This window comes from Rhamphochromis longiceps, linkage group LG8 (genome assembly GCF_057381845.1).
Source record: "Rhamphochromis longiceps isolate RC_006_pf linkage group LG8, R_longiceps_female_GT1.1, whole genome shotgun sequence".
NCBI classification, from domain to species: Eukaryota; Metazoa; Chordata; class Actinopteri; order Cichliformes; family Cichlidae; genus Rhamphochromis; species Rhamphochromis longiceps.
This window is the reverse complement of record NC_140564.1, coordinates 34,643,523-34,657,216: the sequence shown is the minus strand read 5'-3', so window position 1 is coordinate 34,657,216 and position 13,694 is coordinate 34,643,523. Positions and strand designations below refer to the sequence as shown.

General features: G+C 46.8%; 1 protein-coding gene across 4 annotated transcripts in view; it reads right to left on the bottom strand.

Annotated features, from left to right (window-relative positions):
- Positions 1 to 11,430, bottom strand: part of ebf3a (EBF transcription factor 3a) — a 69,519-nt gene extending 58,089 nt beyond the window's left edge. For all 4 annotated transcript variants that reach the window (XM_085417214.1, XM_085417216.1, XM_085417215.1 and 1 more), the window contains exons 1-6: positions 10,788 to 11,430; positions 8,729 to 8,885; positions 7,733 to 7,796; positions 7,597 to 7,652; positions 6,052 to 6,125; positions 5,744 to 5,812 (exon numbers count right to left, since the gene is read on the bottom strand). In XM_085417214.1, the coding sequence (XP_085273340.1) occupies positions 5,744 to 5,812; positions 6,052 to 6,125; positions 7,597 to 7,652; positions 7,733 to 7,796; positions 8,729 to 8,885; positions 10,788 to 10,909 (542 nt within the window). In that variant the 5' untranslated portion in view covers positions 10,910 to 11,430. The remainder of the gene's footprint in view (positions 1 to 5,743; positions 5,813 to 6,051; positions 6,126 to 7,596; positions 7,653 to 7,732; positions 7,797 to 8,728; positions 8,886 to 10,787) is intronic.
- Between the last annotated feature and the right edge of the window lie 2,264 nt (positions 11,431 to 13,694).

Here is a 13,694-nt window from a genome sequence, read left to right as displayed (position 1 = left end):
GAGAAACGATGAAGACAAAGATGAGAGGAAGACTCTCCAAGTACTGCAGGAGACGAAGGGGTGAAGAGGAGGTGAGGAGGAGGAGCAGTTTGTGAGGATAAAGGGGAGAGGAGAGATTTAGTTGTAAAGTCAGTGAGCGTCTCCTCGATCACAGCGTCTGATGTCTAATGATGAACAAGACGATCAATACGTCACCTCTAACTCCTGACAGGGGCAGCGCACACACACCGACAGACACACACAGTGAGAGTGAGTCGAGGCTCGTATGTTGGATAACAAACGTGTTTGTTTATATCATCAGTCATATGATTAGTTTCATCTCTGAGTGGCTCGTCTGATCCAACAAACTGCTCCGCCCCTTCCTCTGTGTTTGACTCATGCTTTCTGTTTGCTCCGCCCCTTCCTCTGTGTTTGAATCACGGGGCCTTTCTCAATATGCGTACTTGCGTTCTCGTGTACTCGTGATACGTCATCAGTCGGAGACCAAGTACTGCTCCAATTTGAAGTACGCATCAAGCCGAGAACGCGAAAAAGTCCCGGATGTGTTCTCGCTCCGCCCGTTTTATCGATCATGCATCGGTGGTGACTTGTGTGGACTTGGTACAGCTAAATATCCCAGAATGCATTTCGTCCAAAACTCAAACACGGCAATGGCGGACGAGCGGGGCTAAAACTTACATATTCCTCTTTCTGGGTCACAAAATAAACTTTTAAGTTCTTTTCAAGCGAGAATGTAGCTGTGTGAACTTCAAATATCTGCTCAGTTTATCAAGATGTCACATATTTCCAAACGCGCTCCGACGTTTTCGGAGACGTCTGTGACCCGCCGGCTCCACAGCAGACAGCGAGGTCGAGGATCATTAGAGCCGGCGAGAACAGCGGACTCCCGGCACATCGTTTCCAACCCCCCGCGGTCTTTTCGCTGCTCAGGTTAAACAAACCCCAGCAGCTGTCTATTGTATTGAGTGTCCACTACAATAAAAATAGAAGCGTTCTAACATCTCACCTGCTTGTTTTTATTAAGATATTCATGTACACTATTTTTATTAATAGAGATTTCACTACTGAGGTTAAACATGATATAAAAGTCACTTAGATCGCTTCTAAATGTTAATGTTTGGTTTATTTCAGTGTTTTATTTGTTCCTGAGTAAACCGGTTCGGCTGTGATTAAAGCTTCATAACATATTACTCACAGTTAAATTAAGAGGGGACGGCAGTAAAACCTCCAGACCTGTGACATCATCAAGTACGCGGGCGTTCCAATTGTACAAATCGCGAGTCCGTGCTCGCGTACTTGAGAATTGAGAAAGGGCCACGCTTCCTGTTACAGACGTATTTATCCAGCACCAAATCACAACAACAGCAGCTTCAAGGTGGTTTAGGCTGTACGGTAAAGACCCCACAGGAACAGCTCACAGTCATTTTAAGAAGCCCTGACCTGCAGACCACAGCCCAGGAGAAGGAGTCCATCTTCAGAGTTTACTAACTTTTTAAGTTCGACCCCTCAGCTCTGCTCACTGTCCCGTCTCGTCTTTCAGAGCGTTTGGATCTTTAAACACACTTCGTTGTCATAATCTGTTGTTTTTGAAGAAGACATGCATGTTTTCAAATGAACTAATCGGAGTTGTTGGTAACTGAACGATTATTTCCGTATTACCATCAACCTGTGTATGAGCACAGCTAACACATGCAGGTGACTGCTGTGTGTCTGACACTTTTATACAAATCCTGGTTAATTAGTCTTTGTTTATTTACCTGCCCCCTCCCCCCCCCTCCCCCCAGGTGACTCTGCCAGTCAGCCATATTTGCGCTTTCTGTGAACGGCGTGTTCGGCAGTGAAACAGCAGCAGATGGTGTGTTCAGGGTCACACTCTCCACTCCGTGACTGTTTCCCAGGAAGAATAAAATATTCAGCTACACTTCATCTCTCCATTGACTCCCATGCATTCATACATTTAACATTTAGCCGGCCGCAGCCCTCTGGGGGCCCAAACATTATTCTGCTGTCAGTCACCCTGAAACACGGCCAGTAATGAGATTCCATCCAAAACCAACCTGCAGCATGAGAGGGAAATCACACCTACGCCCGCTAAATGATTGACAGCCCATCGTCCTCCCATAATCCCACGCTGCAGACACCAGAGACCCTCACAGACAGGAGATTGTACCCCCCAAAAAAATTTCTCACATCAGGTATTCAGAGCGAGAGCGTGTAAAGATGAGAGCTAGTTCCATCACCACCATCATCAGCAGCTACAAACAGGCAGACAGATCGACAGGGAGCTTTTTAAAGATGTGAACGTGACTGAAGATCATCGCATTAAAATGTTCTCACAGTCAGCGCTCAGAGGGGGATCGTCCCATCATCGATGACCCTCCAAAGCTCTTCACTCAGAACAAAGAGCCAGACGAGGTTCAGCCTGTGGGCTGGGCCCCTTTGGAGGCCGTGAGGGGAAATAACCTGCACAGAGTAATGGTTTACCGACGGGAACGCCACAGGATGCTCGACGGAGGAACAGTAGGCAGAAATCAGGTCACTGGTCTGAAACTACGCCTTCAGAGGATGAAGCAAAAACATCTGGGAGGGGAAATGTCTGTGCAGGTTCTCCGTCATCCAGGTCTGGATTATTGGACTTGACTCAGAGGTCCAAAACTAAGTGATGATCGCAGAAGTAAAAATGTGAATCGCTGCATGCAGAAAGCAGAAGGAAGCTGCAGCTCTGCATCCTGTCAGACAGTCGTCATGTTTGCAGATGATGCTGCGCTGTTCGCACCTCTGAGAGCTAATGGCTAAACGTGACACTGACAGGTATCCTGCACCGATGGCTGCGTTCACCGGCAGCAATAAAAAACTGACTCACGTCATTGTCTCGTTTACTGAAAATGAGACACATTTAATAACAAGTTCTCATTTATTGACACGTCACAGTGAAGAGTGTTTTTCTGTTTTATCCGGTCGTTCAGTCTGACGTCACTAGCTGTGTCTGGGTCTAAACTCTGCTGCAGGTCCATATATCAAACGATCACTGTGGCATTACTGAGAGTTGAAAAACTGTCTAAAGTCTTTCATCTTTAATAAAATGATCAGCGTTCTGCTCTACCAGGTGTAACAATTGAGTTTAACATCCAGGCATCCATGAAAACGGAATTTATGACATTTAACGGAGTTAGAAGTTAGCAGGGAGTTAGCTCGCTAGCTTCTATCTAAATACAATATAGCATGTCCTGACTGCGGGGTTTTGGAAACAAATTAAAACGTACAGCTCTGTTATCACTTCCAGCATAAATGAAGACAGAAAACTAAACAGCAGTGACGTTTGTAGGGTTACTGACGTTGGGCTAGCTGGTATATAATGATGTGCTACGTGACCGCTAGCGACACAGCTACGTTAGCATAATATAAACAAGCTAACTTTTTTCCACTCGATAAAAGTTAACGTGAGTGTTCTCGGTGGTCAGGAACAAACGTAATCGCATGGCAGGATGCTGTAAAAGGACCAAACTTCAGCCAGGAGAACAACTGAGATAATCCATCCACAATACGAGGTTAGTCATTCATACTGTATACTGCTGCATGGGCTGGGCTGTAGTTACATCCTAAGGTTTTAAAAACTGAGCTTAAATAAATGATTAGCGGTAATAAAAGCCGAGGGAGGTCAACAGTGATCACCGACTGTTTTAGGAGCTTTTTGAGATCAAATAGAAGAAAATACAAAACATAAAACATGTTAACAACACAAAAGCCATATTAAACGCAGACTACTTTAGACCCGGAAGTAGGATTCGTCATGTCATCAATTAACAACCGGATAGTTGTTTTAAATCATCTTTATTTTATACAGCATTTCTGTGCGCACACGTACGAGTGAAGAAGGAGTTACAGTTGGCGGAAAGAACATGTTAAACGAAGCAGCTGTAAAATTCCTGCATATGTTTTATTGTTATTATTGTTGTTTTCCAGCTTCTGTCCTGTATGCAGAGTCCTAATAAACTAAAAGCAGTATGATCCACATTTAAGATATTTTTTATATATATTTTAAACGTTTGCTTAAAAATGGAAGCTGGAAATGAAAGGAAGAGATTAATTTATTCAAGTACATTGTCTAACCTTTAATGAGCCAAAAATCTGTGCGTGTTCAAAGACTTTAAACCCGTGGCTGCATCCTGCATCTTTCGACTGCGTGTCTGCTGGCTTTACTTCCTGTCTTTGTCTTCCTTTCCTTTGTGACGGCCCACCCTGCGCTCACTCTGTTCACCTGTCGGTTTTTTGGTGCATTTCTCCTCACAGTTCATTTTTGATGCTCCTTTCTTGCACTTTTGTGCACTGTTTATGCGCCTTGTAAATTAACGCTTATCTTTAAAGCTGCGTTCAGCTTTTAATTCAGTTCAGGTCGACATGCTGACAGAAACCAGCGGTGGGTTCTGGAGTGAAGGAGAAGAAATGAAATGCTGTTGTGTTAGTTTTCTTGAAGTGAGAGCGAACGAATCGCAGTGTTTGTGCTCTCTCTGCAGTCTGACCCTGACATGTTTCCTGTTCACTGGACGCCGCCAAAAACACAGGAGACCTTCCCATCATGCATTTCAGCTGGCAGAGGGAGAAAAAAGAGCTGCTGTAAAAATCTCCACTTCTCTTTTCAAAGAGCTGCTGCAGTCACATCCATCCCTCCATCCATCCATACTCCCCCCTCCTCCGTCCACAGGGGAGAGGGGGAGGGAGGATTGAGATTAATACTCAGGAGGAGGACAAGAGCTGAGGAGAAGGAGGAAGAGGAGGGGGAGGTGAAAAGAGAAGAGCATAGCGTATGATTCCTCATGGGAGGCCAGGAAGGAGGGGAGGGGGAGGAATCTGAGAGGAGGATGAAGAGGAGGCGCAGGCTCAACCACATCAGCCCAGTAGCTCTACACGTCATCCTGTTTGAATGATTTAAAGCCGAGCTGCATTTAATGTTCACCTTTCATTAGCCCTTAAATTCACAGAGCTACTCAGCGTGAATCACGCTCCCACCGCACATAATCAGCACGTTCGTGTCACAGCTCACTTCACTTTTATTGATGTGGCACCAACAGTCACTTTACACTGTAAGGTAAAGCCCCAACAACAATGAGCAAGCACTTTGGCGACAGTGGGAAGGAAAAACTCCCTTTTAACAAGAAGGAACCTCCAGCAGAACCAGGCTCAGGGAGGGGCGGGGCCATCTGCCACATGGAAACATGATTGGACGAAACCCTGAGGAACGCCAGCATGAACCTTACTGTGTGACACAACAAGCTTCATTCATACTGTGCTGCTGTGATGTCACTACAGGTATGCTAACCTGAGCCTGGCAAAGGTAACTGACCAATAAACAAACCCAACCAGTCTGCTGTTTCTCACTGTGTGTGGCACCAAACTGCCTCTTCATCCAGATACGAAACCAGCAGGTGGATCAACAGAGTCACCTGAACGCAGCAGATCAGCTGACGTCTTTCATCACATCCTGCTAAAAACCTTCACGCAGGGGGCGCTACTCAACCTGCAGCTCCTCCTGTGTCTGTGACTCGGCTGGTGCTCTCTGGCGACTGATCGAGAATCTGCCGCTCGGGCAGAAGACAACCTTTAAACGTACGCGACAAGGCTGACAGGAATGCGCCGCGTGTCATCGGTGTCTGTTTGTCTTTGTTGCATCTGCTGCATGTTTGTTTGCGAGCGCACAAACAGTCTGACAGGTGTATGTGAGTGCGTGATGCTTCGTATCTGTTACCTGTCGATGATGACGGGGTCTGACGGCGTCTCGTTCCTGTTTCCACAGCTCTTCTTATCGCAGCAGCGGCTGACACGCACACAGAGAGACAAAAATGAAAGCAGACCCGTCAGTCACTGCAGAGCCTCGTATTTCTTTCAGACAGCTCAGGTGAGACACCTGCACACGCCCACTCTGTATGCAGGGAACAGGCTCCATCAGGGCACGAGTCACCGTGGACGTGAGGATACTGCTCTCAAACATCGAGACTTTTATTTGAAGCAGAGAAGAAGAACTACTCAGATCTGGTCGGTGTTTTGCGGCCTTACCTGCACATGATCTCGTGCGTCAGCAGAACTCGGCACATCTCGGGGTTTTTGTCCTGGCCTTCATAGATGATTGCCTGCACACACACAAACAGGTAAAGTGAAGATCACCTGTTGCGCTTCATCATGGCCCCGCCCACTGGCCTGCAGCAGAAACAGCTCCATTAAAGCCGGTTTCATTCGTCTCAATTAGAGCTCATTATTAGCGATTAGCCTGAGTGAGAGTGAGCGGGACACAAACATTTGATCCTCTGAATGTTTCATTACAGCTGCAGCCTGCAGATATTCACATGAAACAGCTGGAACCAAACGCATGAAACGCCTCTCTGTCACGGCGAGCGCCGGCTGACGGCGAGCTCGTTAAAGCGCGCTAATTGAATGAGTCGTAGGGTTCAAACGCTGCTGCTGCTTTTCATTAGAGACCCGGCTGCTGATGGAGCGCTTCTCTATCACACAGGGACCACGCCCATCAGCGCCTCCTACAGACCACAAACGATCCTCGGTGCTGATGGAGTACGGCCCCCCGTCTGGCCTCAGCTATGAGCCTGGCTTTACACGGTACCACAGAAACCGACAGGGGACGTAACAGTGTCCATCTTTTCCAACCAGTCAGGATGAGCCTGAGAGGACGAGGAAAAGAAAGAGGACGAGGAGGAGGACGAGGAGGAGGAGACGGAAGAGGAAGAGGAGGAGGAGGACAAGGAAGTGGAGGAGGGGGAAGAGGAGGAGGCCGAGGACGAGGACGAGAAGGAGGAGGAGGAGGACGAAGAGGAGGAGGACGAGGACGAGGAGGAGGAGGAGGAGGACGAGGAAGAGAAGGAGGAGGACTAGAAGGAGGAGGAGGAGGAGGAGGAAGAGGAGGACGAGGAAGAGGAGGAGGAGGACGAGGAGGAGGAGGAAGAGGAGGACGAGAAGGAGGACGAGGAGGAGGAAGAGGAAGAGAAGGAGGAGGAGGAGGACGAGGAGGAGGAGACGGAAGAGGAGGAGGAGGAGGACAAGGATGAGGAGTAGGAGAAAGAGGAGGACGAGGAAAAGAAAGAGGACGAGGAGGAGGAGACAGAAGAGGAAGAGGAGGAGGTGGAAGCGGAAGAGAAAGAGGAGGAGGAGGACGAGGAAGAGGAGGAGGAGGAGGAAGAGGAGGAGGGGGAAAAGAAAGAGGAGGAGGAGGAGGAAGAGGAGGAGGGGGAAAAGAAAGAGGAGGAGGAGGAGGAGGACGAGGAGGAGGAGGACGAGGACGAGGACGAGGAGGAGTAGGAAGAGGAAGATGAGGAAAAGAAAGAGGATGGAGACGAGGACGAGGAGGACGAGGAAAAGAAAGAGGAGGAGGGGGAAAAGAAAGAGGAGGAGGAGGAGGAGGAGATGTCTGTCTGAAAGAAGTCGGCCTGAAACTCTGTCCGACACCTCGGACTGCAGCAGGAAGAAAAAGACGCTCTTATTGTGAAACGTCTGATTTTTGAGGTTCATTGATCAGACGAAACAATCGTCGCTGCCGTTGCTGTTATTGATCCTTCCCCTCTCGGTGCACATGCTGATGATCAGTCATCTCACCTGTTTGGTCATGGAGTCGATGAGGCGGACGTACAGGTCCTGCTCCGTCCTCACCCCTGCACACAAACCAACAGTCGGGGTTAGCGTGAGCGAGCAGAGACGGGGCTGTGCTGCTCATTAAAACAAGCGCACCCACCGTTACTGTAGAGCAGCTGCAGCTTGTAGTGGATCCCGTTGTTGGTTTTCTCGCCCGTCGGCTCCTGAAACAAAGTCAGGAAACAAACTGAGGCGTGGGTGCGTTTGGTTTCACCACCTGATGTGACCAAGCAGAAGTTCTGCATGTTTTAGTGCATTAGAGCGCGCTGGTGTGTAACTATTTCAACCTTTACACAAGCGCACACGTGTGAGGTGGCTGAGCCTGCTGCATAATCAGAGGGGAATATTTAAACTGATTATTCTAACCACACGTTGTTTGCTTGATGCTGAAATGAAGCGTCAGCTCCTGCGTTTAGAAAACATGCAAACTTTTGGAAATCGGCCGTGAAACTAAACACACCTCTCAGCTCTGTTTGGGGCTTCATTTTCCCTGCTTGGTGAATCACATTCACACTGGTCTGTCTGCACTGAGCCGAAGCTGTTGGGCTGATAAACATGAATCAACCTTCGGCACAGACGCGACTGTCAGAGGGAAAAACTGCTGCATTAAAATGACGCAAACTGCATTTTATTGTGTTTACTGTGCACACTACTGCCAAGCACACCTGTCACAGGTGCTGTTGTCTATTATACCGCTGTGGACATGTTACGCTGCTGGAGCTGCGGTATCAGTTTGATGAACGAAGCCTGAGCTCGGGATGCGGAGCTGACGGTCTCAGCTGTCCAGATAAATCTGCATTTTTATTTAAATGTAAAAAATATGAAGTGAGGTTCAAATAAAAGCCACGTGTGCGACGCTGATAAAATCAGCACTACTGTGTCACTGTGCTTGAGTTCAGCCTGAATGGCAGTCGCAGCGTTACGGCGCCTGGCAGAGGGTCTCCTTTCTGTCGGGATGCGACTGAGTCTCTAAAGTTCAGATTCCATCTCTGTTCTCCGTCATAAGAATGAGAGCGTCTTTGATTTCTGTCTTTGCACACTGTGCGGTGTGTTTGTTTTATGTCCCAGCTCCTCCCCGCATCCCTCTGAGTCTCACCTTCTCCTTTTCCACAAAATCGACGTAGGTGGTGCGTTCGATCTCGACGGGCTGACCCTGGCGGTCGTACAGAGCCAGCACGAAGTGGAAGAAATTGGACTTCCTCAGGTTGGACGGCGGCTGCTTCTCAAAGTGAGCGCGAGCTAACCCCACCCCGCTGAAAAGCAAAGAGATGGACAGAAATATAAAAGATGCAGGAGGACGAGGTCAGGTTTATTGTTGCAGTCGTCACAGAGCTTCCTGCGCTGTTATTTCAGCAGGATGACAGTTTCTTCAGCGTTTCTCTGTCACAGTAAAATATTTCACGTCTGGCTCATGTGCTGAAAAACAGCGTATTACAGTAAAATGCACAAAGTGCTTTAAATCCAGGAAAACTTCCTGAAGATGAACAAGGTCAGAGCTCAGATTAGGACTCGCTGAAGAAAAACGCAGGTCGGACGTGATTAATCGCAGCTTCACGCGGTCGTCAGGCCGAGAAACACATCACACATTCACCGTATCAAAGTCTGGACGATGAACACGCGCTCAGCCTCAGCACCGACACACTTCAGTCTGACCAATTACACATTATACTGCAGTAATAATACAGCAGCGCGTTATTAGAGCTGTAGTAAAATTTGTGTTTAATTTAAATAAACACGTTTGAGTCGACTTTAAAAAGCTTCTCACGGGTGAAAATATCCAGAAGCTTTTCCTTGTTTCACGGCGAGAAGGTGACTGAGGAAAAACAAGCTCTGCACTAAAAAAGAAAAATTCACATTTCATGAGTTTAATCATAATAAATCAGCTGAAACGTTTCTGTTAAAATTAAACGGAGGATTTCGCTGCAGGAAAACCTGCACGATCCAATTTATTCATAAACGTGAGGATAAAAATCTTCATCATTCACCAAACATGCTGCACAACTTTAAACGGTCACATGGACGCAGCTTCAACATGTTAAAGAGAGAAAATCAGGTTCACACAAACTGTGAACATGCTCGATTTATTAATATTCATGCGAAGAAGTCAAACTGCAGCTTTGACCTCGACCGCGAACATCATCGGAATATCTCCCAGTGTTAAACCCGGACGGCGGCGCAGAGACAAACATGCTTTCATAGAAACAAGTCGTGCTTTTAATGTGAAATCTTTAAGGTCACAAAATGTTAGAAATGTTTTTGATGAGAATAAACTTGAATTTGTAGTTTATGTCATCATGAACTAAAATCATCGTGTCAGGAAATCTAACAAGAGAAAAGAGTTTGTGCTGAGAATTTAAACATATTTCTAATAGTTTTTGTTTCATTTTTAAAATTATTTAAATGAATTTCCTGCAGATGTTCAGGTGGATTTAATTCTTTTTGTTCTATTTTTGAACATTAATGTTTATTTTCTCAGAGTGAAATGATTTTTGTGGCTCATCCTGAAAAAACTTTGTGGTATTTTCCATCGTTCTAATGCAGAAACAGATCCGACGGCTGAAGCTGCTAACGATGATAAACTGTGACGCTCAGCTGCAGGGCGAGCTCAGACCGCTGCCGACCCGTGCCTCGTTTATTACACGCAGCGCTTTAACCCCAAACCTTCGACGCCATCCAGAGAAACACGAAGTCAGTCTGAGGAAAAATAAAACGAGCTGCTCCTCGGCTCAGACAAACGTTTCACTTTGGGAAACAAACACAAGGAGAAGTCTTTGAGTCAAACTCTGAAAATTTAAAGATCAAATAGAATTATTTGGATGATTTTTGATAAGTGTTTCCTCGCTGTTTTTATTCACTTTAAATAACTCACATTTACAAAAACATTCTCCCTGTTTGTCTGTGAGCTGCAGGAATTTTCCTAAACTTCAGAAACATTTTAAAATCTTATTTTCAATCTGTCTGACCTTCAGAAACATCTAAATAATCTATTTTTTCCCCTCCAGCAAAATAATAATTAGTGTTTTTTCTGCTGAAGATTTAAAATTAAAATCTTTTCTTTGAGCTGCAAATTATTTTTCTTTCGAGTGAAATAAAACTGCTGTGGGTCCGTTGGGACTACAGCTCCCGGAGTCCCTGCGGGGTGGCGGGCAGTTTACCTCTGAGCAGCCGTGTTGGCGTCCACCACACCGGCCGAGTGCATCCAGGAGCGAACGGCCAGCGGCTCCTCCTTCATGTTGGCCGTGGCCCCGCGGGGCAGGTTGTCCTGGATCCCAAACATCTCAGGGGCCCGGATGCTGCGAGCGTCGCTGCTGCAGCTCAGCCGCAAAAACAAGAAGAAGAAGAAGCAGAAAAAGTCCAGCAGAAAAAATGTGATCTACAGGACGGAGCGAGGCTTCTGGACGGGCGACATTTTCTTCACCCGCACGTCGAGGTCTAAAACGAGGCGGCGAGGACGAAGAAAAACAAGGAGTTTAAAATTCTGCTGAACTTTTCGTCTGATTTGCAGATTTAATTCAACTTTTCAAGGCAGAAATTTTTTTAAGTTTTTAAGAAGGTTTTTTTTTTTATTCTTGATCATCAGTGACAGAAAAAAAGGCCAGAGGAGGAAACGGGAAAAGTGAAATAAAATCCTCAGAGGACGAGAAAACGAGGGGGAGAACAGCCGGGTCCGGACGGCGAATCAAGCAAAGTGTCTTTTTTCTTTTCCCCAAAGAGAGGAGGAGAGAGGAGGTGGGCTGGGATGGAGGGGTGAGGAGCGGAGGAGAAACTCTCAGCCCTGCGGCCCCACAGGACTGGACGGCAAAACCCAAAAACCCCACGGGTCTTCCTCCTTGCTGCTGACGACATCACGGTGGGGGTGGGGCCTGGCCTTATAAGGACAGGAGAGGTGAGAGACGATGTGTGTGCGTGGGTGTGCAAGAGCAAGATGAAGAGAGGGAGGAGGGGGAGGAGGGGGAGGAGGGGGAGGAGGTGCCAACCAACCAGAGCCAGAGAGAGAGGTCTTGATCGCCCCATGCTCTCGCTCGCTCTCTCTCTCAGTCTGAACTGGTTCCTGTTCATCCCATCACTTCGTGTGGCTGTGGTGAAAATCTGCTCAGAGATCCAGTCCTTGTGGTCCTGGGTCTGTTATCAGACCCTGAGCCAGGTCCCTGATGGTCTCTGTGGTAGCAGCTCAGGCCAGACGGAGGCTGAAAGACCCGACCGAGTTCAGACTCTCATCCAGGAGGTCAAGGTGGAACTATTCCTGACCCTGATCCAGAACCTGAGCAGCAGTCACCAGGGTCTAGTTCTGGTTCCGCTTCAGGACCAGGTCCCATCCTCATGTTTCTAACACAGCAAGTGTCTCCTGTGACTCAAGTTTGTGACCACTTCCTGCTTGCTCAGAGGGACCAATCTAAGCGCCGGCGGTACCGGAGGTGTTCGCTCGCTGAAACCGGGGTAACGTGAAGCCGGCACAGGTGTTAAAACCCCTGAGCTTAAATAGTCTCGCGCTCAATTGCCAGAGAGCGCTGTGACCTGGACACAAATAGGTTTGGGCTTGTTTTTCCCGTCTCAGAGGCGACTGCTTCAGAAATCCAATTATCTCTGAATCCTAATCATCTCAATCGATCATCTCCATCAGTAAATGTCCAATCAGCCGTCACGGTGCGTTCCTGCGTCCTGTGGTTCACTGAGAACAATCTTCAGTTGTCTGATGCTTCCTTCGCTTTTGTCTCTCGGCTGATTTTCATCACCTTGGTCAGAAACTTCCTCTGAGAGGATCTGACTGTCAGACAAGAAGCGAGGCAGGTTTTTCACAGGCACTCCAGTCTTCAGGGGCGAAGGCCTCCGAGGCTCCGAGGGGTGGACCGACAAGCAGAGGAAGGAAAAGAGAAGAGGAGGAGGAGGAGACAAAACCCATCTGCACAAACGAAGAAGAAGAGGAAAAACACAAGGAGGAGAATGAAATTATTTCCAGGAAATTCAAAGTGAAAATATGATGAAGAGGAGCAGAAAGGGAAGAGGAGAGGAGGTGATCTTTCTCCAGGATGAATGTGAGTGACGAAAATTGTAAACGTAAATAAAAATTTCAGCAACTGATCGACCAATAAACGATCGGCGAGAATAAATAATTATATTTAATAATAATTGATCAGCCTGCAGGTTCAAATTTAACAGAGCTGCCGAGTACGGGCTGGCTGGGTGGGGTGGGGGTGGGGGGGCCACATCCCCGACCCGCTCGCAGGGTGACGAGAAACAAAGGGGGATGGACGTAAACACCCCGCTGCTTCACGTCCACATCAGCTGATGGTTTTTAGTTTTTGATTAAAAATAACTTTGTTTTTAATTTAATTTTTGCTTCTTCATCATCCTGCGGACGAACTGTTAATATGGACGTTCAGTAATTTAGGAGCTCGTGTATTGTAATTACATTAGAGACAGAAAATGATCCTTTAAATGAAATAAACATCGAGTTTCTCTTTTCTTTAAGCTGGAGAATAAAGAGCGGGCCGACGCTGAAGAGGGAAAAGAGTTGATTTAAAGCGAGGCTGTAAATGTGGGAGCAGAGGTCAGCAGAGACGCACTCCTGTTTCCACTGTGAGCTTTTATTTAAATGTGCTTTTATGATCTGATCTACATGAAGACAAACTCGGTTAGGGTCCGAGTCCATTCATCAACCGCAGGCGACCGATCCTGGCGTGCTCACGCTGATGGATGCGATCGCTTATTCCCCATGTTTGACTTCATTATTGGAGCGTCTGAAGCCGTGACAAAGGTCTCACCTCTCAGTGATCAGGTTTATCAACACTTTATCAGCTTAATGTTTTTTGATTTTCTCAGAAAAATCATTTAAATGTAGGATTAAAAAAGTCTTTCAGCTCAAACAGATGAATCCAGACTGAAGCCTCATCTTTGTTTTTTGTTTGTGCCAAAATTAAAATTAGCTTTTTAGATTTTCTTTGAATGAAAAATGTAACATTGCTTGTCTGTTTTATTTTATTTATTAATCTGAGTGAAATCATTGGATTTCACTCAGATTAGTTAGAATATGTGAATTTAATCTTTTCAGATAAACTCACCTC